This window comes from Anguilla rostrata, chromosome 13 (assembly GCF_018555375.3).
Source record: "Anguilla rostrata isolate EN2019 chromosome 13, ASM1855537v3, whole genome shotgun sequence".
Lineage (NCBI taxonomy): Eukaryota > Metazoa > Chordata > Actinopteri > Anguilliformes > Anguillidae > Anguilla > Anguilla rostrata.
The window spans coordinates 10,343,521-10,370,994 of NC_057945.1; the positions used below are offsets into that span (position 1 = coordinate 10,343,521).

At 42.7% G+C, this 27,474-nt stretch overlaps 2 protein-coding genes across 6 annotated transcripts; both read left to right on the forward strand.

The window, feature by feature from the left end:
* Nucleotides 1–740: 740 nt before the first annotated feature.
* Nucleotides 741–27,471, forward strand: cpne1 (copine I). 4 transcript variants are annotated; one of them, XM_064305023.1, is made up of 17 exons: nt 741–886; nt 3,724–3,808; nt 17,346–17,477; nt 17,706–17,885; nt 18,273–18,347; nt 19,633–19,704; nt 19,955–20,038; nt 20,403–20,492; nt 20,736–20,831; nt 21,889–21,975; nt 22,637–22,696; nt 23,113–23,246; nt 23,426–23,480; nt 23,571–23,622; nt 23,930–24,063; nt 24,489–24,725; nt 25,142–27,471. In XM_064305023.1, exons 1-17 carry the CDS (start codon nt 771–773, stop codon nt 25,256–25,258), a joined length of 1,806 nt encoding a protein of 601 aa, XP_064161093.1. In that variant the 5' UTR covers nt 741–770; the 3' UTR covers nt 25,259–27,471. The 4 variants fall into 4 exon arrangements, with proteins under 4 accessions (XP_064161093.1, XP_064161092.1, XP_064161095.1 ...); XM_064305022.1 differs by lacking the exon at nt 20,736–20,831 and adding an exon at nt 20,929–21,027; XM_064305025.1 differs by lacking the exons at nt 3,724–3,808; nt 20,736–20,831 and adding an exon at nt 20,929–21,027 and having other exon boundaries at nt 747–886.
* Nucleotides 762–10,574, forward strand: rbm12 (RNA binding motif protein 12). 2 transcript variants are annotated; one of them, XM_064305019.1, is made up of 3 exons: nt 833–886; nt 3,724–3,808; nt 6,845–10,574. In XM_064305019.1, the coding sequence occupies exon 3, from the start codon at nt 6,868–6,870 to the stop codon at nt 9,535–9,537; it is 2,670 nt and encodes an 889-aa protein (XP_064161089.1). In that variant the 5' UTR covers nt 833–886; nt 3,724–3,808; nt 6,845–6,867; the 3' UTR covers nt 9,538–10,574. The 2 variants fall into 2 exon arrangements, with proteins under 2 accessions (XP_064161090.1, XP_064161089.1); XM_064305020.1 differs by lacking the exon at nt 3,724–3,808 and having other exon boundaries at nt 762–886.
* Nucleotides 27,472–27,474: the final 3 nt, after the last annotated feature.

The following is a 27,474-nucleotide window of genomic DNA, read 5'->3' on the forward strand; positions in this document are numbered from 1 at the left end:
GGTTACCATAGCAAAGACGCATGCCGGAGTCATACAGCGTGCGAACAGATATCAATATGGGAAAATACATTTTTAAATATAATTTTAGACCTAAATAGGCTAAATGTTAGGCAATATCGAAATTTGTAAAGGAATCGGAGAATTAAGGATGATGCCATATATCACAGAGAGAAATGTAATGCACATCACTACATCATGAGTGTTGAAGAACAAGTAATTACATTTAAGTACATATAGTAAGATTACTACAGTATAACAAAGAAAAGTAATTAAAGTAAATCCAGATAAAATAAACAAAATAATACAAAAAGACATATAAATAATAATATACGTTTTTAGGGGTATTCTCCAAAGATGTTATGATTCTTTAAGAACAATTCATTTTTCTTATTCTTAACCAATTTCAATTATATTAAGAGACATTTTATTTCAATTACAAATAAATGGAATTTAGGTGCAGACTTGGCAAACTTTTGTTTATGAATAAAATACTTTCCATTAAGGGTGTAAATATTAACAATGTTTTCCAGTAGTTTGTTTTCATTCATATATAGCAGATAATATCTTTCATAGTTAAGTTATTGTCACGGTTCCTTAAATTGAAGATATATGAACACATGTCTCTCCAAAAGCTTGCAACAACATCGCATTCATAAAATAAATTATTTAAGTTTTCGTCTTCCTTCCTGGCGCACCTTCTCCTCTCCTTCAATTGGCCTCCGCAACTGTGTTGCGTCATTTGGTTTGGGGGCGTTACGTGACGCATACGTATGCTGATGTACGTAGCGGACATTTTGTGTGCTGCTCATAGAAAGAAGAGCGGAGGAATCGCCAGTGACCGCCTCTTAAAATTTAAGTCAAATCTGTTTGTGTACAGATATTTTCGGTAAGACCAAAAGAAAAGCACAAAATTCACAAATATTTGTAACAGCAAGACTCATGCGGCACATCAACACGTTTAGTTACAGTACATTGGCTTGCAAATAGGTAAAATGTCTGGCTGTAGTAGATCCCGAATTACTAGTCAGCGACTGCTTGAATCAAGACGCAGGCCAGCTATCGACTTTTGGCCTGCATCGATTGAATGCTAGCTAGCTTTTATGGTTATTTGTCTTGTGTTTAACTTGATAGGTATCAATGTGCGTTCTCGAGGAGAAAGTGCCTAGATTACGTGAGCTTGCATGTAATTTGACTAGTCATTCTGATCTGAAATGATTGTAGTTTTGTGATTTGTTACTGTTTTTTCTTCCCCGAAAAGCAGAATAGATTAAATCAGCGCCATTTTTGGTGTAGGTGATGTTGCTCCTTAGCTAGATTGACGTTCTTTGAAATAGCGTGTAGTAATTTAATACGTATCTTAACGCTCAGTTGTATTGTTTGCGGTGAAATGTTTTTAAATGCATGCACGGGCTGAGGGTGGCAGCGGAATGCAAAATGAACCGCCGTTGCTTTGTCATGATTGAATCGAATGGCTTGAACCCCGACTTTGTTATTGTCTTGGCTCATCTGCTAGTGTGACGCAGAATTACACGCAAGGTCCTTCTCCGTATTTTATTTGGTTAGCTCAATGGTATTATGCTCAACTTTTCAAACTGTGTATATCTACGTTGATGCTTTGACTTGTGTTAACAGTTGGCTAACATGTTAGCTAAGAATGCGCACTGAATTATATTGTTTTTTGTAAATAATCATACATTTTACTGTTTACTCTATTCTACTCTATCTATTACAGTTGGGTTAATAATTTTGTGCTGCAATCTTTTAAGTCCTATTCAGAAGCTTAAGTTGAGTCTGCATACCCAGCAAGCAGTACGAGTCCCTCGTGTTGATGGAACCTGTGGGTCTTTGAGTGGTAACGTTGCTTGTTCTGTTGTAGTGAATGTTCCTTCTGATGTATAGGCGACTGGTTGATGTGGATGACTTGTTTAAGATTTTGTGCCCAAAAACTTGGTTTTTCGTTTGAAAATGATGCGTTTAAGCACTGGTGAAAGCTTTTGTTTGAAGATCTGATGGGGTTTCCTGCGTCGGATTTTCTAGGATGTGCTGCAGATTCTGGTTTGTGCATTGTGTTCGGTGCAATGAGTTTGTGGAAACGGAACGTTGAATGGTCTTTTGAACGTTCTCCAATGATGTTAGCACGCGCTGTGCTCAGTCTGGATAACTTTACTGGCTTCTGAGAAGCGGTTCGTTTGTTGAAAAAATTGGAGAAAAAATGGCATTGCTGGAGCGTGGGTTTGACTTTCAAGGTCTTGTTTATTTGTCTGTTACACTATAAATGACTGCTTGTCTCTTGCGCTTGGAAAATTTTGAACTATTTTACTTTTGAGGTCCAGGAATGAGTTCCTGTCATGTTGTCAAATTTATATCAGAATCTTGCTGTCATCATATTCAGTGTTCATTTTGAGGCAACTTGAGCCCTGGCTTTCCTTGGTTGAAATTGGGTTTTCAGAAGTTGTGGTGAAAGAATGCTTCATTATGCAGCCTAGGACTGGACATCTACTTCCAAGATTCCCAACATGTTTTCTTAGCCACTTTATTAACCAAAATAATTTCATCAGTGCCGTTTCACACAGCATTGTCTGTAGTATCAAATATCTAGTTGTCTAATACACACTGCAAATGCATGAAAGGCCTCTGTGGGGTTGCCATTTTTGCAGGTTGTCGGGTCTAAATGGGTTAAAATAAAATAAAAACTGACTTGCAGTTTTATTCAGCAGACAACATCAGACACACTGCCTGTGTGTGAAACAAATTCAGATATGTTGAGTGATTGTTGTATTTAAAAAGACAACAACATGTTCAAAAAGCAATATGCATGAAACATCTGATCCTTTTAAAAGTGGACTGCTACTTCATTAGATGCTTTGGTGCAATTTTAGTTCCAACAGGTTGAAGTTCCTGTGCTGTCATTTTCATGTTATGGAAAGTTGTTTTTAAGATTTGTGTCATTCAATACAGCAACATAAAGGAAGGGAATTCCACTGTGAAGTTTGACTTTTTACTGTGAAATACAAGTGTGTGATGTCATCTGCACTGTTGTTCCTCATTAAATTTAGGCTGTATTGTATAGAGCAGTGGGAGGTGTTGACCTGTCCAGCCTATTGATTTGTGCTCTGGCATAAGTAATGAGTTTTGATCACGTGAAGATCAGTTCACATCAACGTGGGGATGACATCATTCTAAATTTTATGCAAAGCTTGACTTTGATTTCATGCAAACGTCATGCACCATTTTTAATGCAAAGATGCAACCAAGTGTGTTACGTGTGTGTGTGTGTGTGTGTTTGTTTGCGTGGCAGTGTGTTGTATGTACCCTGCTATGTCATTGTGAAATGACTTACTGCACAAGGTCTTGAAGAGCATGTTCTCTCTTTTGCTGTTTTGGGTTTTTCTGATTTATCAAATGCTTCTCCAAGACTCGATGCCTCCAGTGTGGAAAATGATGAATTTAATGTGTCCATGGTGCATGCTCATTGTTTTGAATTTGAATCACTGTGCCCGTTTATGGCCTTTGCCGATGAAGCCATTCTGAAGTTCAACTGATCCCATTGGCGATGCTAATGTATTGCATTTCTGTGCCTTGTATCTGCTGCTGCAACAATGCTTAAGTGCTGGGGCTGATTTTCAAAGAATGGTTTGCCGTTTACAAGGTGCACACTGGACCTATTTTCGTCTGCCTGCTGCTTGCATTCATATGTTTGCTTCATTTATTCTTTTGTTACAGTCTAGAGTTGGTTTTAATTGCTTGCCGTCAGGATTGGCTTGGGTACCCTGAGCAACTTATAACGAAGCACCACTTATTATTACAGGTAAGCGTTTATGAAATGGTCTACAGTTACTGAAGCCACTACCTCAAGGATTTAGATCCCTTTTAGAGCTGTTTTGTCAATCCCCTTGTCATAGTATCAGCTATGTCTTTTTAAAGTCTTTTCCTAGTTAAATGTAAATTTTTTTAATAAAAAATGCATCCCCTGCCCATTACTAGTAACATAGTCATTCATTTTCCTTGCATGCCACTTATATTTTCTTCTTAAGAATTTTCTAGAATAGCTGAGTAGAATAGATGTTGTGGCTGTTGGCAGTTCATGCCCATAGGTTGTCATAAGTACCTGAAGTGCTGGAGCTAAAGGCTGCATTTGTAGTCCTGTACTTCCTGCCATTCCTATCACTGTGGCGCATTCTCAGTAGGGGACAGTGCTTTTGTGATGAATGCTTTTGCGATGTCAGGTGTTGGTGTAAGCATTGTAAAAGTGCAGTATGTTTAGAGAATAGGTCCACCTCAATCTTCAGTCCCCGAAGCCTGCTCTGTTTTCTTTCAGTTGGCAGCCAATTTGTTTGTTCTGACACTTTAGCCAGGCAGCAACTTATGTTAAAAATCAGCAGATTCTGCAGCCCTCTGTGATTGAAGTTAGAAATCCCTGGTCTGTCTAGTCTTCTGCTTAAGCCACTTTGACAAAATATTGATATTTCTGTGATAGCCTAATGAAATGGCTCTCTTGCAAACACCTGCTCGCATAGATTTTGCACATTGTGAGAGGTAGTTTGGCTCTTTACTCCGAACAAAGCTAATATTGTGTGGGATAATTTCAGAGAGCTATTTGGTTTTTAAAAAATCATTTTCTTGCGCCATTTGTAAGTTTGGAATGCATCCAGACATTTTGTGTGCTGTTGTGCCGGAGGGGGGGTTTACGTTTATCAACATGGAATGGCAAATCTGAGTAGATGTTGGTACCTCATCTTTATATTTACACACCCCTGTAGAAAAAGAACCCACATTAGATAGTTTGTCATTCTGTATACTTGGTTTGGATAGTTTACCATAGGCTTGAATGGCGCAGGGTTTGCTTTGTTCTTTCGTGTGACCGTTTTCTTCTTGGACGATATGCCAACCTTGTCACGCTCAGGAAGATGAAAGCTGGGGCCATTTTAAGTCCTGTTCCAAACTGAGGGGTACAGGTGATTTTCACCTTTGAACATGTATGCCAGGCTGTATGGGAGTGTGTGCACAGCCCTAATTATTCCAGAACTGTTTTGGGAGGAGAAATGTACAGGTGCATACAGATACGTAGTGTTGTGGTCCAGTTCTACCACACAGAATAGCGTGTAGTGTGAAATATAGCAGTAGCCTATAGGAATAATAACCTCCATATCCACTAGAGGGTGGAACCAGCCTTGAAGGAACTGGAGCCAAATATTACTGACCTAGTGCAGTACTACCTGCTAGGTGGTAGTGCAGTCAGATGAGATGTTCGGCATGCATCCCAAATCATTGTGATTGTCAAAGATCCTGTCAGAAAAAGGTTTTGCCTGAATACAAGGGCATAGGTACAACATCCACATAAAGGCTTGTACAGCCAGCAGCCGAAAGTCACTTCACAGAATATCTCCTCAGCTGCCTGTTGTACAGCAGAAATGCATTCCACACTAGCTTGGGTGTGTCCTGCTGTTGCATCCCTGGGATTATGCACACAATGTAATTGCCATTTCACTGCGTGCAGGCTGTAGGTAAGGTGCTTTCAGTCTGGAACAGGCTTAAAAGCCTTAACTCTCTGCAAACCCCTACAAGTGGGGCAAAGCTTTCTTCAGTTTTATACGTTGCCAAACAATAATAAAACACAGGTGACATTTGCAAATTGCCAGTGTACGAGAATGAGAAAGGGTAGCATATTAGCACTAGCATGCCACAAGGCAACAGTCAGCATTTTTGGAACACTGATACTTTTTAAATCAAAATGAAGGGCCTTGTCCTTCACGCTATTGTAGTGTAATTGTGTAAAATTTGCTTTAGGAGACATTAATTTGCACATATGAGGCAAACACTGTGTGAACCTTTAACAGAAATTGAAAAAATATATTAGATATATTTCTGACCACCTTGGTTTTTCCTTATCTCTGAATCCTCGCAGTCTTGTCTAAATACCATAATATAGCACATTCCAGCGCTAAGCTCACGTGGTGGGGGGGGGGGGGGGGGGTTAGGGCTTAGGGTTATTTTAAAAGGAAACAAAATGTTAAGAAATAGCCTATGTTCTGGGGATTTTGTTGATTTTGTAGCGTGTATTCTTTTAACAGTCCCCACAACCCTGACCAAGGAAGTGGGTTAGATATTGGATGGGTGGATGTTTCAACAGTAAAATACCTGTATGATTTGGAAATCTAGCCCTAGATTTCAACCCTAGTTCCAGTTCTGGATAAAGCATGGGTTTTTTAGTGTATAAACAACCAACTATACAGTGTCTGGCTATGCTTATTATTGTGAATTAAGTGTTTGATGTGCCCAGATTTGGTATATCATTTTTGACAGTGATTTCACAATGTGAGATTAATGAAATGAATTTGAATTGTCACAATGCATAAATATCTTTTGCCACGGTGTTTTGAACCTTCTCAACCTACAGTAAGATTATCATGTGGAAGTGTTTGACCGAATATGCCATCTGAGTAGGAGGCTGTTTTTATGGCAATAATCTGTTTAAATTGGACTTTGTATAAACCCCATCTTTCTTGAAAGAGTCGGCAACAAGTAAATTTTATAGTATAATATAGCCTATAAGGCAAAATATTTTGTATATGTGTGTTGTGGTTAGAGAAAAGGCAGTTTTTTCAGTTTGTGGACATGATCAAGGGCTGCTGAGATTTCTCTTGAACTGAAGACAGGTATACTTTGTTGGACCCTGTTGCACTTTGCACCAAAACAGTTGTTTTCACAAATATATTTAGTTTTCTGGGTGTTATTATGCTGCCTGCCAGATGTTGTGTCTGGGGTGGTTTCATGTTTGTCTGTGTTTTGTGTTTTTTGCTGCAAACTGTCGTCTGACCCAGACGTTGCCTTCTTTTACCTGCAGGTGTGTGTTGGGTACGCCTCAGCATGGCTGTGGTCATCCGCTTGCAGGGTCTCCCCATTGTCGCGGGGACCATGGACATACGCCATTTCTTCTCTGGATTGACCATCCCGGATGGTGGTGTGCATATTGTAGGGGGTGAACATGGTGAGGCTTTTATTGTTTTCGCCACCGATGAAGATGCAAGGCTTGGCATGATGCGTACTGGGGGGACCATCAAGGGGTCTAAAGTGTCTCTTTTGCTGAGTAGCAAGACCGAGATGCAGAATATGATTGAGCTTAGCCGCAGGCGTTTCGAAACCGGCAACTTGGAGGGACCCGCGGGGAACGGAGGTAGACCGGGGCCCCCAACTAGTTCTGGTGGGGGTGGGAGGGGGAACTTACCAACCACAATGCAAGGCTTCAGCAGCCCGACGCCGACCACAGTCGCCACAACGGCCTCTACGCACGAGCCCCCCAGCAGTAAAAGTATACCCACGTTTGTCACAACCAGCATTGGGAACATGCCCCCAAGCTTTACCAACAACTTCAGCAGCCCTAACCTTACCATGGGGTCCACCATGACCACAGCAATGTCCACACTGAACTCTGTCCCTCCCCCCATCCCCCCTCTGCCCACCATGCCGTCTCTGCCCCCCATGCCCTCTATCCCACCCATGCCAGTTCCCCCGCCTGTATCAGCTCTGCCTCCAGTGCCCACTGTCGCGCCCTTAACGCCCGTGCCCCCTGGACCCCCTATGACACACATGCCCCACATGTCCACTATGCCCCCGTTTAATCCGGGTGTCCCTCCCCCGGTAGGTCCTGTGGGCGGTGGACTTGCCGGCTCAGGGCCGCCCTTATCGATGGGAAACCCAAATCATATGTTCCTCGGTCCAATGAACCCGCTTGGTCCAATGAACCTCCAGGCCCACATGAAGCCAGCTGTGGTTAATCCAGACGAGCTGTTCGTTCATCTCCACGGCCTGCCCTTTTCAGCTACTGAGATGGACGTTAGGGAATTTTTCCAGGGGTTGGGCGTGGAGTCCGTCCGCTTTATTCGGGATCACATGGGTAGAACCAGTGGCAGGGCACTGGCTAAGTTTTATGCACCCCAGGACTGTTATGAAGCTCTAAAAAGAAACGCTGGAATGATGGGCCAGAGGTACGTAGAGATCACCCCGGCTACTGAGAGGCAGTGGATAACGACCAGTGCAGGGAGCGGCATAGGCGGAGGTCAAGGATCGTCAAAACACTGCAGCGACCCTGATCAAGACCACCACCGGCGTGGCTCAAGTTCAGCGTCCCCCTCCGGGCGTGAAAGAGCCAGGTCCCGCTCACCTCACAAACAGGAGTACTGTGTTTATTTGAAAGGACTGCCTTATGAAGCGGAAAACAAACAGATTTTTGAATTTTTTAAGAACCTGGATATTGTTGAAGACAGCATATATATAGCATATGGACCGAACGGTAGAGCAACAGGAGAAGGCTTTGTTGAGTTCAGGAATGAAATAGACTACAAAGTTGCCCTGGGCTGCCACATGCAGTACATGGGTAGTCGGTTCATACAGGTGCACCCCATCACCAAAAAAGGCATGTTCGAGAAGATTGATGTTATTCGGAAAAGGATGCAGGGTTCACAGCCGGGTGACCAGAAAGGTAGCTCCTTAGAAGGCGGAGGAAAGAATGCCAGGACCTGCGCGCATATTTCAAATATTCCATACAATGTGTCCAAGAAGGATGTCCGTCTGTTTTTGGAGGGGATCCAGCTGTTTGAGGAGAGCCTCAAGGTCCTCGTTGATGGCAATGGTAATGGTCTAGGGCAGGCTGTGGTGCAGTTCAGATCAGAAGAGGAGGCAATGAAAGCCGAGAGGTTGCACAGGCAAAAACTGAACGGGAGAGACGCCTTTGTGCACCTGATCACGTTTGATCAGATGAAAGATGTAGAGAGAAACCCACCGCCACAGGCTAAGAGAGGGCAGAAGGGCCAAGGGAGCACTCATGGCCAAGGGCACTCTCAGCCGCACAGTTACCCCGCCATGGCAGGGGACGAGTACAGCTTCCTCAGAAACAGTGTAGGCAACTTAAACAACGGCCCCCCTTTCGTTACCCCGTTCAGCCCCCCGGGTAATGGGCTGGGCGGTCCCCCTCCTCCTCTGCCCCCAATAGGCGGGGCGCTGGGAGACGTTTCGATGAGCGTCCCCCCGCCCATGGTGGGCAGTCACTTGCCGGCTCCGGTGCTGGAGCCCCCGGGGTTCCGTCCCGGACCCGGCAGCAACAACGGTCCACCGGGGTTCGTTGGGGGGCCGGAGAGCCTGAGGGGACTGCCGCCTTTTGACAACGGGCCACGAAAGAGCAGCGGCCTCCCGAGCCGAGGAGGGGGACAGGGTCGATCGGGCGCCCCGCAGCCTGGGTTCGGTCCCGCGTCCGACACCCTGAGAGGGCCGTCCGGTATTAGCGGAGGCCCTGGCAACCCGCGGCCGACGATAGTGAAGATACAGAACATGCCCTTCACAGTCACAGTAGACGAAATACTTGACTTCTTTTATGGCTACCAAGTCCTGCCTGGTTCCGTGTGCCTGCAGTACAGTGAGAAAGGTATGCCCACTGGGGAGGCGATGGTGGCTTTTGAATCGCATGACGAGGCGATGTCTGCGGTCCTGGATTTAAACGACAGGCCAATCGGATCCCGGAAAGTCAAAATAACTTTAGGTTAGGGCCAACATGCAGTTTTTCTTCTTAGTGAAATTCTAAACCTGTGAAACATCAAAGGTGCTGCATTGTACTGAATGTTTTTTTAAGTAACACCAAGGTGAGAAATTAACATTGAAGGAAGAATGTTCATTTTTCTAGCACCAATTGGTAGTATGAATTTAGTCCCCCTACCAAAGTAATTGAGTTGTTTGTAGATTAGGGGAGAAAGGAGTGAGGCACTGCATTAATTTAAGAGCATGGTATGATTAGTACAGTGGTATGTGTGGGTTTCCTTTTGTAGCAAAGAGTGGCAGCTTGCTTGATTCCAATCATGTAAAGAGCTGAAGCGGTTTCGTGCGTGTGAAGACCTGGAAATGGAATGCGTGTTTGGGGCAGAGGCGCGCATTCTGCCAGTGTAACGGCTGTGCTGACGTTTTTTCTTTTTATCGGGAAGCATGTGATACTGTTTTCAAATGCTCTGACGTTTCTGTGTAATTTGTATTTCTGCTGTAGATTTCACCGTTTATAATGCCTTCACCTGTGCTTTAGAGGACATTTAGCAGATGCACCGAGTGCTGCTGTTCTCGGTGCGTGCAGAGAACATTCACAATGTTGCGGTCAATGCATCAGCGTGCTTTGTTTTTGGTCCATGCTGTTTTTCTTTCCCTTAATAAAATGCCATGTCAATGCGGATGCTGCCTTGTACGAGAAATGTGTTGAAATGCAATGCGATCCACAAGGCCAGATGTCAACTGTACCTCTATGCTCTCTGTTTTTCCTCTCAATATCAAGCAGAAGACTGCTGGGTTTCTTGAAGTTGCAGCAGCAGCCTGACATTATGTATTTGCAAGCTCTTTCCAGCTATGGTCCCTTCAGAGTATGTGTCGTGTTTTGCTAAGATATAGTTGCTATTTGGCTTCTGTTTTGTAGTGTTGACCCAGATCAATTGTAATGTTTCATTTATTTGGACTTTGTGACGTTCCAGCTCTTTTTTTATTTTGCAGTTGTATATACTGTTCAGCTTACATATTTTGTCAATAAAACGGCATTCCTAAAATAATGAACCTACAAGGCATTGTATGTTTCTCTTGTGCTTTTCATTATATGTGTTTTTTATACAGTATAGTTTTGGAAGGAACAATAAAATGTGTCGGCATCAAGGTTTCCATGTGGTCTCCCATACATGCACCAGATGTGAAAATATGATGCTACTGAGTACCAAGAACATGCTTTATTCCATTCGAGTGTACATGTTTGCTGTTGTGGTCATTGAGCAGTTGGTGAGTACATTTGCAGTTAAATGGGCGAGCTGATTGGCCAGACCGCTGAAGGCAACAATAAATCACGGTTGTTGAGTTGCAGATACTATACTTGGTGAAACCCCCCCCCCCCCAAATTTACTCCGCTTTAGCTACATTCTGCAGTTTATCGACAAGAAGGGTTTACCCATAAAAAGCTACAAAGAAGTTTCACATTGATATGTGCATAGGAGGTATACCGTATATGTATGAACCCATATACGTAGCATTGGTGTACCTCTTATCTTCTTTTTTTGTGAGTGTCATTTTTGTTTTTTAAAGGGATAGTTCACTTTAGGGTTTCGATACTGTTTTGGTGTATGTTTTCCATTGACCCAGACCGTTTATCTGCGATGAAGCAGCGTTTATATATTTACGAGTTTCTGACGACCTGTAGACATTACAATGACATGTATTGGAGCATTCTGGTGTTGCGGTTTAAAGAAAAAGCAGACTCCAGGTACCTCCAAAGCAGCTTGTATAGCAATGGTTTGTTTCCTCCGAATGTACTTATGTGCCATAGGAAACATTTCCAACTGAACTAAAAATCTTTTTTTTTTTTTTTTAAACAGTCTGGTTATATTCATATGTTCAAACCTCTAGAAGCATAATGCTGCTGTACAAGCTACTTTTCAGTTGCATGGTGTATTTTCTTGTTTCAGACAACAAATCATTGAATGCTTAATACTTGCTTTTGTATAGCCAGCAGATCATCATCTGTAAATCTCGAAAATATCCTTCATTGCACATAAATGTCTGGGCCTGTAAAAAGCGTACTCTGAAACTGAGATAAAGTCAGTAAACCCCAGCTGAACTACATAGAAAATTTTCATCTGACTTATAACCGCTGGTTCAAAATCACAAATGATTAAAATATAATGCTCTTTGGAAATTGAAATGACATTTTTTTGTTCTGTTCCTGATAACTCAGTTTCTTTGTCGGATGCGAGGTCTATGCGCAACACAGATGATATTCTCTTGTATCACTAAATTGCATGCATAATCTATCACCCAGGTTCTCCAGAAAGAACATAAATTTTAAGTCAATGCATGGAATGCTATGACTCGCCAATCCATTAAACACTATAGAAGCCAGAGCTCACCTACTGCCTTTCCTATTTACAAAAGCAAATAAGGAGAACAATTATTTGCCGGTTGACTGATGAGGTACATGAAACTGAAATTTGAGAATGTCAACACCTGCTTATGGGCAGTGGAAGCTGCATTTGCTCATGACAACTTGTTGATAGTCCTAGAGAACAGAAGAGGGGAGGGAGTAGAATTGCTGGAGTCGGAAGACAAGTGTATTCCCCTTGGACTTTAGCTTGCATTGTTTAAAGATGTCATTTGTACGTTTATGTGCTGTTAACAGAACCTAGCAGAACAGAAAGCTGACTGAAGGATTACCTGTGGATGGCCCTGCGTTTTACAATAAGCAATTGGATCCCAAGCTGCTCTAAACACGATTTACTTTGTGAAATGTGAAGCAAAACACATTATTAACTTTGCTCACATATTAAGCAGGCAGTGGGATTGCTGGAGAAATGACTTGAGATTAAATCGCAATGCGGGTTGTCTATTTGCCAAGGAGGCATATTGTGCATGTAGCCAGTGGCTTTGAGTCACGGCGTGTTCTTATCCCTGATGCTAACCGAGGTGTAGATGACACCAAAAAAGGTTTTTTGAATAGCTCATACCTCAGGGGGGAAATCTATGGAGATATGTAGCTGGTGATTAACCAAGGGAAGCTGGTTGTGTTCACAACAAAGATGGTGCCATAATCTTTTTACCTTTGGGGGGGATTCTAACACAAAATTTGTATTGCATGACACTGCTATGGAATTTGGAATTTCTAAGTCACAGTGCAGTTAGATTTCTAGACTATGGCTTTAGTATCTTTTGTGCTTTCTGCACTACCAGGGTTGTGTGCAGCATAAATATTACAATATTGTTTTATGTACTGTTAACTGTAACCTATTACCAGAGCGGTCTGTACTAAAGACATTACGTTGAGCATAAGAACACTCAAAACTCTTGAATAAAAATGCCATTTTGATCTGCAGGTTCCTAGAGAACAGTGAAATTGGATTGGTTTGAAAAAATTGGATTGACTGTCCAAGCAAGGATCACTGGGATTGTTGGCAACGGTCCTTGCAATGTGTACTACTGATGAGAATATTGGCAATATTAGCCTAAATGTTTGAGTAGGCCTACGTCCTGACATGCACCAGTGAAATGGTGAAGCACTCATTTGCTGTGTATTCATCTGCAGATACTGTGCCTGTGGTTTTACCTTGGTTGTGTTTTTTTTTTGCTTCCTTCATGACTGGTTGATTGCAATGAGCAATGTTGTTGATTGAGGTATCTGCTGTTAATAATCTGCGTCATTGCATTGCCTGTTGACATGGGAGCCTGCACACAACTGCTTGCTTTCCTGTTAAAGTGATTGATGTGTGAAGGTAAGTGGTTTTTTGTTTTGTTTTGTTTTTTTTTGCTTTAGCCTACAATGTACAGTACATGCAGTACAGTACGATTCACATGCAGTGAAATGCCGGTCTTATGTCGCAGTGGACTGTGTATTTGGAAGTTTTTTATTCAAAATGCCAATGCTTTGTTTTCTTCCGATTTGTCTGTTCATGCTGGTCCATTTCTTGCATGAAGGCCCGTTGTGCCACTCTCCTGTTTTTGATGCCCTGCAGCGCATCAAGGCCTAAGCATTCAGTGAAGTGTGTTGTACAGTAGTTGAAGCATTAGAAATGTGTAAGTTTACATGTCCTTTCATTGGAAACAGCTAAAGATCCGAATGTCAGTTATTTACATTTGGCCTCATCCGCAGTGTTGGTTTTGGTGGGTGTTTTTAAAACTGCACGATTCCTGAGGAAATGATGACTCATAATTTCTTAAGACATGCATTTAAAAAAAAAATTGATCACTTTCTATTAAAAAACAATATAGTTTACATTTTTATGTATTTGATTGGCTCAGACATGTTTTGTGTACAATGTAGGATATATTAGATGCTTAGAGAAGTTTCTGACAACCTGTTGCCTTTGCAACTGGAAGTGTAGTTGGATTTGTGGTGTAAAACTAGCAACGACACCACGGGTAATTCCAAAGCATCTTTTTACTGTGACGTTATGTTTCCAGAGGCTATGAGCATATAAGCAAATTAGTTTTATAGAATTCATTCACAATTATAAACATAAGAATCCATTTTATATTTTACCACTACTCAGTTCTCGAGCATTTTGCTCTTCCTTCCCAAGTAATGTAGTAATGCTGATACAGGAAACTACGCCACAATTTCCACGAGTTTTGGTTGCATGGCCATAGGAAATGGTCCCAGCCACAAATAAGATCATTTGTACATTTGAGGTAATCGTTAAAGAATAATCAGGTAATACACACATGTACAACAGGCATAATGTCAATATACAAGCTACTTTGGAGGTGTATTTTCTTGCTTATACTAGGCCTATATTCCCACGAATACCCTGATATTTTCTATTGTAAATCTGGCTGGGTCTCAGAAATATCTGTACACATCTAAAATATCCTTCATCACACACAAACTGTCTGGGTCAATAGAAAACACTAGACTACCACTGAAATGAAGTCTCCTACCATTTTGGTGTTGGGTTCCAACATATTACTACTGTGCTGTTGACCTTTACTCCTGGCCCATTAAAATATTTCAGTTTATACTTATTATTATTTTTTATTATATATATATAGCTTATGCAATGGTGCAAGTCCATCAGTGGCCCTTTCATTTAACTGCTGTGTTAGTGTATCAGTTTGGCCCTTAAGCAGTTTCAGGACAGCTTGCAGGAACCTTTATACAACCTGGTAAGGTGAGTCTTGAGACCAGCGTGAAGTGCTTACGTGAATTATGACAGTTTGGGGGGGGGGGGGGGGTCAGTTCACCTCCGTCACTCAAGGCCAGATGTGACCACTGGCAAGGCGTGAGAAAAACAGAAAATACAGATCTTGGATCAGTGGCAGATTGAGGGCAGTAAACACATGTAATGGGGGAAATAAATGAAAAATGCATACCTTGGACCAGTGGCGGGAGAATTGTAGTTTTTGACATCATGTGTGAAGGAGCAGTTCGGTTGAATATGAAGTGTCCCAGGAACCGCTTTGAAACTGATGTGCACAGCAGCTGTTTGCTAGGCTTGTGAGAGAGAACACCTTCCCAGTCCTGAAACTGTGTAGCTTTTGATACTTGTGCTTAGATGTTTTTTTTTTTTTTGTTTTGTTTTTTTTACATGATAGTTATTCTACGGTTGTCGGTTGCATTTGGTCCTACTACTGTACCGTTTTTCTAATATAGTGTGATATGGCAACCAACACGAGGTAATATTTACTTGCTTATTCGGGCTTCTTAGCAGATGTAGCAGTACGCAAAAGAGATGTGGGAAACATGTTATCCTTTTAATCCTCACATCAAAATTTTTAAACTCGCTCCTGGCAAATATTGCAAAAAGCAACAACCAGACAATTGCGAGTGAGGATAACTACCATTGTGTTGATTGCGGTAGTAAACAAATTCCTTCTATTCATTGTCAGGCTGCCTCGGGAACAGACCGGTGCAGAATAGCTGCAAAGGCGAAATCGGGCACTATCCACTTATCAGAAGTTAAATGCTTGCAACTGTGTTCAAAAGTTGCAATGATGATGAGTGCACAAGTTGGCATCACACTTAGCCCATACGTTAGTCTATTACTAAAACAATTGCAATTGGTGGAATTTTGAATCGTTTATTACGGCGAAACTGCAAATGCGTTCTCAATCACGTATGCCCTTACATGATTGATAATATAGATTATATATGGCGAAATAACTGATTGCATTGTAATTCCTGTTGACATTAAGACTTGTTCAGTGCCCTTTCCCTTCAGTTAATGGTAATGTTCGTTTTCCTTTTGGCTGAAAGTTGCTACTGCTAGCTACATGACATACCTGAAATATCGCCCATATAGGATGAGCTTTTTAACGTGGTTTCGTTTGTAGCCTATGCGTGGTATTGATAGCCTATTAGCCACAAGGTGAGCCACCCTTCTTCCGCTTCCAGATGTCGTTCTTTATTCCCGAGATGTGTGGTGATTTTTACAGTGCTACGGCACTCTTTCGAAATGGTTGGTTTGTAATTATGCTTTGTTTTAAAATAGAATGGCTGCGATTACATTCCATATAGTACCAGGGACATAGGGGATTTCTTCATTCATTCATCGTTCGCAATACAGTTGCAAGTAGGCAAAATGTTATTCATTCTACGGTCCTTTCTTCCTACACTGCGGGATTATGCTATGATTGACATTATGCTCTGTCCAATAGAAATGCTCTCGGGCTAGAAATGTAACCAATAGTGATGCGCCTACTGCGATGGGTGGGCCAGTTGCCACACCTTTCGAATGACCATAGTCACCAGCGACAGTGCATTTCTGCAAAACGGACTGCTTTCTGGTTTCTGGAGAAGTGTTTCTGATATTTGAAAGGTATAATAATTCTACGTGCGTGTTACGAATCATATAGCGTTATGTATTTAACTCTGAATCTACCGGATGATTCACCCGAGCTACACTGATTTACGGATTTTAACATGAGACGTTTCTCTTAGGCTAAATCTTTTCTCGCAGGCCTTGGATTAGTGAAGTAGTTAGCTAGACTACGTAACGAACTATATAATGGCTATGAAGTTTTACAATTTGAGAGCCGCGCAATTTTCTTTGGCGTGTTTACTGGCTTCATTAAAATGGAGGGTTGCATCCTGCTAACAGATAGCCTACAGCTGTGTGGCCAGAATCCTGGCAATGATTCTGAAGATTCAAATCGTTTGCTTGTCAGTACTTTTGTATAAAAGTATAACTGTCATCGGTGTTTATTAGTTAATATTCTTAGTTTAACATGATTAGCACTGCGCTTAGATTGTCAAAGTGGAAAACTGCAAGATGGTAAAATTGATTCGGCACATTGAGATTGGTCGCCTGCTAACTCCGAAAACGACGAATTCAAATTTTAATCGTCAAGAAATTGACGTTAGGTGTGGTTGTCATTCTGCAATGCTTGACCTCATGCACAGCAGTGAAGCGGAAACGGCTATTGACATTAACATCCGCATCTGCAGGTTAGAAAATAGTTTAGGAAGTTATACAGCGTATACTTACTTCACTTGTCAGTAACATCTTTAATGGATATTTGCCGTTTTATCATATTGTGCGCTACTAACTAGCTGCATGTTCAGCCATAGTTAGCTACCTTGTTAGGAAACCAAGGCGCTTGTGTCTTATTCGGTGATAAAAGAAGTTAGGCTACTTATAAACGTCTTCTCGGCTGATTTGTATTTATTTATTTATTTATTTGTTTTACATTCTATTTTTTACAGTGATCCTGAAGGGTACCAAGCATTTAATTGTGTTAAAAGTCACGCTGCGTTTCTTCCGTAAAATAAAAAAACCCATAAAATATTATGGCTGATATCGAATATTACTAATTTTCTGTTTTGTTTTTTTCTTCTTTTTTTTCCTCAGATGGCTGCTCAATGTGTGACCAAAATCGAGCTCTCCGTCTCTTGCAACAATCTCATTGATAAAGATGTGGGTTCAAAGTCAGACCCGTTGTGCGTTCTACTCCAAAGCTCCGGAGACGACAAATGGTCCGAGGTAAGCTCAGACCAGTTCTGGACCCCTGAAAAGGTTCTCATGGAGAATAAGGCTGTGTTGACACCAGCCCAGTTCAAGAAGTTAAGTATTGATAATTCAGGTGGAATCTGGACAGGTCTTTATCAGAATTTGTGAGAATGGAGCTGGTCCTTGATGTGAATGCTTTAAAACTTGTCCCCTTGACACTGTGCTGATGGCCTAGTCCTTATTTTCTCTGTGTTCTTCTAGCTGGGTCGCACTGAGAGAATCAATAACTGCCAGGACCCCGAGTTTTCAACAAAGCTGTCTGTGGATTACTACTTTGAGAAGGTGCAGAAGCTGAAGTTTGGCGTCTATGATATCGACAACAAGTCCGTCGACCTGAGCGATGACGACTACCTTGGGGGCTTTGAGTGCTCTCTGGGTCAGGTGAGACTGGCAGAGCCGCATTTCTGTCATGCTAAGTCCCGTGAGATGACATTTCTGTCACGCTAAGTCCAGTGAGATGACGTTTCTGTCACGCTCAGTGGCATATCTTGTACTGTCGTGACTCCTGGATGAAGCTCTTTGTTCTCATTGCAAAATGTCTTCTGTTTAAAAATTTTTAAAAAATAATAATCCAAAATTGAATGCGCCTTTGCTCCCTCTATGGTGACTAAATTAATTTATTCTTAAATTATTTATTTATTCTGTTTTGTTTTTTTTGTATAAATGTTTATTTTAATCTTGTTAAAGCCAAAGTGGTTGATGTACCCATTGTTGGTTGGTTCCAGTGTTTAATAGTGTGTGCTGAACTACCTTGTTTTGGCTTGCCAGGTAGTTTCCAGTAAGAAGCTTACCAGGCCACTGGAGCTGAAGAAAGGAAAACCTGCTGGCAAAGGCACAATCACAGTCAGTAAAACGTGCTACCCAACTCGCTGTCACGCTTACTGTCAGTCAGAATTCTGAAGTCAGAATTCTCCTTTGTGAATGATTAGGAGAGCTGGAAACAAACGTTTTGAGCAATATACAAGTGAGAATCTTTGTGCTAGAAATTCTTCCAGCTTTTGCCGACCTCACAAGATTTTGACCTGTCAGTTTCTAAGCCCATGCATCGTGCTTTACAGATCACCTCATCTGTTCTTTTTAGACTTCAAGACATATTGCATTTTTCTGCTGATGACTTGTTCATCTGAACTGGTGATGTTCTATGGCTACAAAATCAATACCTAGAGGACTTCAAACCTGGGTCAAATTCGCATTTGTTTTGGATTCAAATACTTTTCTATGCTTTACTGATCTTGTCTGGTCTATTGGAACCAATTAAATACTCTCAAAAAAGTACAAACCCTGCCTTCTGGTCATATTGGCAGGCTTAATTACACCAAGCAAGATCAATAGAGCACAGAAAAGTATTACGCAAAACAAATACGCATTTGACCCAGGTGTGGAGGACTCTAACCTTTCCTATTGACTTATGTTTAATATGTTTAACTCCTGACAAATAGCCCCTTGAGAATTCACAGTGGGAGAGTCGGTGTTGGGCAATGTGGTCACCATGGCGCTTGCCTTCTGTTCTAGAGAACACAGGTATATGGCTTCCTGAGTGTATAGGAAAAAAGCGGTTAGATTTCCGCTTCCTCTCACCCGGGCCAATGCATCATCCTTTGAGCGCCATTTAGTAGCAATCGCCAATCCCTCCAAAGCACACTTTGTAGCAGCCTATTGCCCACAGAGAAGCTTCCCTAATGACTTTATCCTCAGCTCTCTCCCTGAAGATGCCATCCTGTCTGTATTATTTGGTGACTTCAATATCCGATTCTAGAATTGCTTGCATTTTTCTCCCTTTTCTTCACTCTGGTCAAATCCAAACACACACTCTGGCAACCAACTTGACCTAGTATTCACGGTTAAAAATGTTGGTGGGAGTTGGCTTGATGTGACGCCACTTCCTGTCTCTGACCGCTGCTTCCTGTCCTTTGCCTTCCTCAGCTTAGCCCTGAGCATCAGCTCTTTGTTACCTAAGCCTTATGTAAGCGCGTATGTAAGCTACACCCGATAAGAGCGCGTGCTAAATGCCTGAATGTACTGTAACATAACGTGAACAATGTGTTGATGTTGTGTGTGCCTTTGAATGCCAGCGTGTTCTCTCGCTTGTCCGTTGGTCATTGAAGCGTCGGCCCTGTGTGTTTTGCAGATAGCAGCTGAGGAGATAAAGGACAACAGAGCCATAGTGTTGGAGGTTGAAGCGCAAAACCTTGATAAGAAGGTGAGGAGCTGCCTTGTGTGACCGTTGCACATCACCAGTTATCTCACCTTAGAGTTTGAGCACATTTGAGTGGCGCAATAATGAACGTATTTAATTTCCTGTAAGATAAGGAAGTGTAAATATTCCGTTTAAATTCATAATCATGGTTGAGCGTTGTTATTAGCAGTGTAGACTTTTAATGATCTGTCTGATGCCAAGTTCTCCCTACTGTTTTGTACAAGCTGCTCAGCGCCTTGTTTTGTGTCTGCAGGACACCTTTGGGAAATCAGATCCATTCCTGGAGTTTTTTAAGCAAGGGGACGATGGCAAATGGCAGCTGGTCCACAGAACTGAAGTACAGTATTCACATTCATAATTTATTCATGTCCTGCTTCTTGTTATCACTGTTCTTGTTGTTCTGTGCTTAACAGTAATTGCATGACTATGCAATGCTGGAAAACAAGTCTCCATCCCTAGCAGACCGCAGGCCATATTTACTTAAGTTCTTAGCACGAGCTAAATATAATTTGTGCATACAAACCACTGTTTTGACCAGTGAAATCCATAGAACTATTGGTTATTGAAGGCTTTTGTACGTGCACAAATATGGCCTTATTAGAAACAACTGACCCATTTTAGCTGTGCTTGGTTCTTTGTTTTAAATCGGGTTACTTAACATTGTCACATACGTGTCTTTTTTTTCTTTTTCTTTTTTGTAGGTAATTAAAAATAATCTAAATCCTACCTGGAAAAAGTTCACAGTCGCTCTTCAAACGTTTTGCAACAGCGACATGAGCAAGCCCATCAAGGTAAGAGCCGACTCCTCAGCCTGTCGCATGCCATAACCGCTGCCTCTCGCATGCGCTCGGCTACAGCTGCATGCATAGAGTTAATACTGTAAGCCCCTCGCACCCTGGCCAGACCACACAGAACAAGTTTATCGCCACATCCCGTTTAACTTCACCAGAAAGGGGGTGTGGGGGGGGGGGGGGTGAGTTCCCTGTTGCACCACACCCTCCGGGGTCTGATCGCTGTCTGTGTCTCACGGGCAGGTCACATGTTACGATAAGGACGAAGACACCAGTTCTGATATGATAGGGGAGTTTACTTGCACCACTGCACAGCTGTTGGAGGCGGGACAAGGAGCGGTGAGCGGAACCGACCAGCCCTCCTCCATCCTCCCTCTTTAAACCCCCTCTCTCTCTCTCTCTCTCTCTCTCTTCTGGCCTCTTCTCTCCCCCCCAGGTCCATTGCTCTGACTATGATAGCGATGGATCTCATGACCTTATCGGTATTTTTGAAACTAACGTGTCTGAGCTGCAGAAAGCCAGCCAAGGCTCGCCGGTGAGACCCTCTTCTCTCTCTCTCTCCGTCTGTGTCAGTGCCTGAGGTACAGTAAGAGAATGCTGTCCCACTGTGCGTACTGTTCCACACTGATCCATACCGTTCCATAATGTTTTATACTGCTCCATACTGCCCCATACTGTTCCATACTGATCTATGCTGATCCATACTGCTCCATACTGTTCCGTACTGTTCTACCTGGTCACAAGGTACTTTTAGTTTAGGAAAATCCTGTGCATGATGTTTTTTTGATGGTAAGTCAAGTTTGTGTTTTCACGGCCTAACCAAGATTAAACACTATATTAGCTGTAACTGAAATGGATGTTACATTTTTTGCATAAGACCCAAAAGTTATGAAACCGGAGCCAAAAGCTCTCTAGCACACCGGCATTTACATGGATGTAAAAAAAGGGTCTGTGTAGTTGCTGATTTTTTGTGATTTTGGAAAAATGTACTTCAAAGCAAATCATTTGTTAAGTAGCTTAGTTGTACTTAAAATGCCAATGCTTGCTTTGGTTGGGATTGACCATGTAAAATGCATCCAGTTGCACTTATCCAAGGCCTGGAGCTTTTTTTTCAGAAAATAAACTTGTCTTTTGGCCCTATTTAATATGGAAAATAATTTAATTGATTTGTACAGTCGTGTGCAGTTACACCATAGGTCACATGCAAGGCATCGAAGACAGAGTTAATGGATGGCTGACCCTTCACAACAGCAAATGGGTTACAGGCTAATAACACTGAAAAAACAATGTGCTCTGAAATGAATTGCATTTCCTGAGAGCTTGTTGTAGTGCTGGTATCGTGTCTGTTTGAGGGGTCTACTTGCGGAGGTGAGATGTCCCTGGCTTGTGTTCCCAGGTGCAATTTGACTGTATTCACCCTCAAAAGAAGCAGAAGAAGAAGAGTTACAAAAACTCTGGAGTGGTCAGGATAAAGTCCTGTAAGGTAGGAATCTTAACTCCAGTCTTTCACAAAGCAAAGAAAGAGTCCCAGCATTGAACGCTATAAAGTAAAAAGTAACGTAGAGAGTAAATGGCGTTTCCATCGTTAGCCATTGTAATATGAACAGTAATTGCTTGTGCCGCTAAGAGTGCCTGACAGAGATGCCATAGTCGAGGTTACCTTCATCACAGAGAAACAATTTCTCTGCACTTGTGTTTTGTAATGGTTCACTGTAAAATATTGAACATAGAAGTGATACTTCTGTCTGTTTGCTGGGTTCCTCAAAGTACAGCTGCATGAACCACTACTACCAGAGCACGTACTGGTTCCCTTTTGTCCTCAAGGGCAGATGTCCCTCTTCTCCAACTGATGCAGGCTCTCCTGCAACGTCCTGTGTGGCTGGATGTGGCAATACTCTCTGGCGTGTTAGCAGCGTGTTGCATCAGAAATATGATTCAGAGGAGCGCACGTGTTTCATAGGAGGGTTTCACATAAGGGTTCACTTGAGCTGTAGTGCTTCCACTTCCCGTGGAAAGCAGCATTGCAGTTCCACAGAGCGGCTGGAAATTCAGAAGGAAGGGGTGGGAGTGGGTGAGGATTGTGAGGAAGTTCCCTGCAGACTTGCCACTAACCTGCTTACCTCGCGTCCTGTTTTTACTTCCAGATCGAACAGCAGTTCACCTTCCTGGATTATGTGATGGGCGGCTGCCAGATCAATTTCACGGTAAGTCTGCGCGTATGGAGCAAGAGGAGAGCAAGTTCAACAGCCCTGCCGCTACACCACTGTTTAATATAGAAAAATATAACCAGTATACACTCCTTATTTCACAAAGCTAAAAACTGAGAAGCGGGAGATATTTAAAGACACGGCGTAGCATTTTTGATATCCCCTCAAGGGTAATGACGCATTGTGAAGCCTTTTTTTTTTACTTTGAGCCAAGAATGCTGGTCAGATGTTTTTTAGGGTTAAACAATTGAAGTGAGCTTTTGGAGAATTCCTTTGATACTTCTCCCTACTGGGGCACCCCCTCCAGCTCGACAGCTTCTGGCTGCAGAAAGCCATTTAAGCATAAAAACTCAGTGTCTTATGTATTGATTTTGTTTACACATGTCTTAATGAAATTGGGTGCTGTTCCTCAGGTGGGGATTGACTTTACGGGCTCCAACGGGGACCCCCGCTCCCCCGAGTCGTTGCACTTCCTGAGTCCGGACGGGCTGAACCAGTACCTGGCCGCCATCTGGTCCGTGGGCCAGGTGGTGCAGGACTACGACACGTGAGTCAGAACTACTGCCGTTCATATCGTCGCTGTGGCGATTATTGGCGCTTTTGGGTGCGCTAGCCCTTTAATGTGGGAGCTGTGGACTGCTGCATTATTAGCGCTGAGCTTGCCGTTTCCTCACCTTCAAACCGACCAATCAGAGTTGTCGTTTTTTTTCTTTGTTCTTTCTGCAGTGATAAACTTTTCCCAGCCTTTGGATTCGGCGCTCAGATACCTCCAGACTTTAAGGTGAGAGATTGAAAGCAATCCGTGTGTTTTTGAGAGCAAGATGAAGGTCCGGTGTTTTGAATGTTCACGTTTCCCCCTCTGACCCTGTAGGTGTCCCATGAATTCGCGTTGAACTTCAACCCAAACAGCCCCTACTGCCAAGGTAAACAGCCTGCGTGTTCTGTCTATGTTTTGGAATTCATTCTCTGGTATTGAATGCTCTAGGAGATCATCCGCCATGCTACGATGTCTCTACCAACTCTTAACAATACAAAGCCACTGCCGTTGCCTTGTTTTCCATCCCATATCGCCTTGTATGGCAGCCTTTCGGGTTTATTTGCCTACTTCCCAATAAAATCCACTGATTAAAGACTGCATTAAGATAGGAATGGGTTTTGTAGCCCATACTGCAGCAGTGTATGTGAGAATAGGTAGTATGGGGTAATGGAACAGTGCGTTCTTTTCTCCAGGGGTGCAGGGGATTGTGGAAGCCTATCGCATGGTCCTGCCCCAGATCCGGCTGTACGGCCCCACAAACTTCTCCCCCATCATAAACCACGTGGCCCGAATCGCCTCGGGTGGAGCACAGCAGAGCAACGCTTCGGTGAGTTCTGTTCCACACATGCTCCTGTCCCACACGCTCTTCTGTTACACTCATGCACACCTGTTCCTCACACGCACTCCTGTTCCACACACATACACCTGTTCCGCACACGCACCCCTGTTCCACACACATACACCTGTTGCACTCACACACCTGTTCCTCTTTCTCTCTCTCTTTCTCACACACACACATGCACACCTACACACACACACACACACAAACATCTGTTCCTCACACAGCCCGAAAACCTTCCTCAAATAAAATACACTCATTCTCTAAAACCATACCATTCGCTCAGGAAATCTCTCACACAACAGTCTGATACACAGCTTAAGCCGATAGGTGATATGTGTACTCACTGGTCTCGTGGTCGCTTTTTGGCTCTTTCCCGCTCCTCCTCTCTCCCTCGCCCTCTCCTCCTTCAGCAATACTTTGTGCTGCTGATCATCACCGACGGCGAGATCACAGACCTGGACCAGACGCGGCAGGCCATCGTGGAGAGCTCGCGGCTGCCCATGTCCATCATCATCGTGGGCGTCGGCCAGGCCGACTTCAAGGCCATGGAGGTCCTGGACGGGGACAACGGCGTGCTCAAGTCCCTGACCGGGGAGCCGGTGGCCCGCGACATCGTGCAGTTTGTGCCTTTCAGGGACTTCCTCAAGGTACGGCTCCGCCCCCTTGCCCCACAACGCCCGTACCTGAACTCTCGCCCGTGCGCACGAGAGTAAAATACTCTGTCAGTGCTGAGACCTTCTCTGTCTCTGTGATGAATGTCAGGTTAGACATGGGGTGTTATAATGGTATGCAGTGGCACTTCTTTGTCATTCAAATAGCTTAGAATGGGAAATCTGGCATGAATCTGCCTTAATGGCATTGATCAGTCACATGATGCATTCATTATTCCCCTTCCTCTCCCTGCTATCTGCTCCTCACTCTCTTCCCCTCTTTCTCTCCCTCTCTCTCCTCTCTCTCTCTCCCCCCCCCTCTCTTTCTCCCTCTCTCTCTCGTCTCTCTTTCTCCCTCTCTCTCCCCTCCCCCCCTCTCTCTCCCCTCTCTTTCTCCCTCTCTCCATCCACAGGCTCCCAAAGAGGCTCTTGCTCAGACTGTTCTGGCCGAGGTCCCCAGTCAGCTGGTCTCTTACTTCAAGATGCGCAATCTGGGCCCTGTAAACCCGCCAAACCCAGTCTCTCACTGAGGGGCGCCTGTAGGAAGTCCTCCCAGCCACACGGCGGCGCCACCACACAGCGTTCGGGATGACCAGTAGCAAACCCCATACCTTCAACTGCTATGATTAAGCCCAGCGGTGCCTTTTAATACCACTCATGATATAATTAAATTAGTTTTATTTTCTACTCACCTTTTCATTCAGTATAATCTTTTCTTGTGTAACTGTGTTTTAGACCATTAGGATCTAGCACCAGACCGAGAGAAGCCAGGTTCGTGTTCCTGTGGGAACTGAGAAGGAATAAGGAATAACCCGTTCTCAGCAATGTGCCACTTATACTCACAGATGACTGCAGTACAGGATAGGTATCCTCTTTAGTCTTCATAGTTCTCCTATCCTGTTTGAGCCTGGTGCGCTACTGAAGTGAGCTGCCTTTTAATAACATTATCAATGCACGGCCTTTCATAGTTATACAAGATTGTAGACGCATATATACAGTATATCTAGGATACCATGCCTATGTTACGATATGCCTTGAAGTGTTTAGTCTCCGGCAGTCTGCACTGTTGCAGTGAAACTCGGTGGTCTTTGAAATGTGGGTTGAAAGAAGGTGAAATGGCTTTCCTTACATAGTGAAATACTGACGTCATTATTACCGTATTGGCCAGCATAATTGCCCCAGAATTTAAGTTGCAATTTTTCAGTTGATTCGTTATTTCTCAAAGAGCATTTTTAGAAGATTTTAGGGTCCAATTTATTTCTCAATGCATTTGCCAGTTGCTGGCAGTATAATGGTGGCAGAAGTCACAGATGGTCAGAGATATGCTAAAAAAAAAAAAATGTGTGGGCTTTGTCAGGCAATCAAAATAAAAAATAAAAAATGTTAAAAAAAAAATTTTTAGCCAATCAAAGCTGCTTTATAGGGGGCTTTATCCAATCAAAATGGCTTTAGAAGGTTTTTTTTCAAGCAATCAAAGCTGCTTTAAATGATTTGTAGTCTATCAAAAGTGCTTTCAAGGTCTTTGTTTTCCTCTTTTGCACAAGTGATTTCGTGCTGTGCGCACATGTACCTCTAATTATGGGTATGAGGGTTTAGGACATCTAAGCGACACCAGTGGCTTTTATATCCTGGAATTTCAAACCTACTGCGGAATTAATGTTCACCTACGTAAAGGTCAGAATTCGCAGCTAAACCTGTCACTGTGCCAAGTGTGCTTTTTACCTTCATTTTTCATAAGTCTCTTTAGGAGTGGGCCCTTGGTATTGGGATGATTTTGGTTTCGACTTTTCCTGTCGTTCTAAGACCATATTTCATTTTATACTGTGTGCCATACAGACCCATCCAAATGAGTGTTCTCTTCAACTTCATGCCCAGATTGAAAGCACAGGTGATGTGTCATAAATTTAAATGGATGCAAACAGTATATATGTATTGACTGAGTAGTGGGGACCATGGATGAATGGTGTCCATGCCATGTGTTCAAAACTAAAGTTGCCTTTTAAAATTGGCTCAAATACTTGAACACTTCTGTGCCTTTTGCAAATCTAAATATGATGCTGTGATATGATTTTTTTTTTTTTGGGTATACGTACCTTTCTGCTCTCCGTTATGTTGCCATGTTGCCTGGGAAATGTCCCCCCCTCGTGCAATTTGAGAACTTTATAACCAGTACATTATATGCTCGCTAAAAAAAGTTGAGGGTATTACGAAATAAATAGTGAACGCCAAATCAAAATGGGCCAGGGGAAGTGGTTTTCTGGAAGTGGTTTGCTGGAATTTTTGCTGTCATGACCACATGTACTATAAGCACGTATCAGCTACTTCACCTGGCTACTTAGCACTTTCTCTTCTTGACATTAGAAAGTATAGTATAAAGCTTATATTTTATTAGACATTTATGCGCCTAACAGTGTATGAGGAATTAGCCATGTATCTCTTTTTGAACATCTGTTTGTTTCCTTTCATATGAATATCGACTTTTGAGTTGCATTGTAATTTTATTTTTATATTGGGACCAGAACTGGGCAGAGTTGTTTTATACCTGAACTTCTGCATGTTTAATCTGCATTCCACAGTTAATCACAGTAATGCTGGAAACGCTGTCTCTCCTTATTTTCGTTTCTATACCCTTCCAAAGCCTTCATAAAAGGGAGTCATTTATGCATAGTTTCACAAACATTGTAGCTGCTATTGCTTATTTTTTATATGCTGATGGGAAAATAAAATTATTCTGTAACAAGAACTT

Bases quoted from the DNA above. Each gene is read 5' to 3' on its own strand.
- cpne1 (XM_064305022.1), top strand. From the start codon at position 771: ATGCTGATGTACGTAGCGGACATTTTGTGTGCTGCTCATAGAAAGAAG. The intron at 17,886-18,272 runs GTGAGACTGGCA...TTGGCTTGCCAG, and splicing joins TTGAGTGCTCTCTGGGTCAG to GTAGTTTCCAGTAAGAAGCT. The intron at 20,039-20,402 runs GTACAGTATTCA...TCTTTTTTGTAG, and splicing joins AGCTGGTCCACAGAACTGAA to GTAATTAAAAATAATCTAAA.
- rbm12 (XM_064305020.1), top strand. From the start codon at position 6,868: ATGGCTGTGGTCATCCGCTTGCAGGGTCTCCCCATTGTCGCGGGGACC.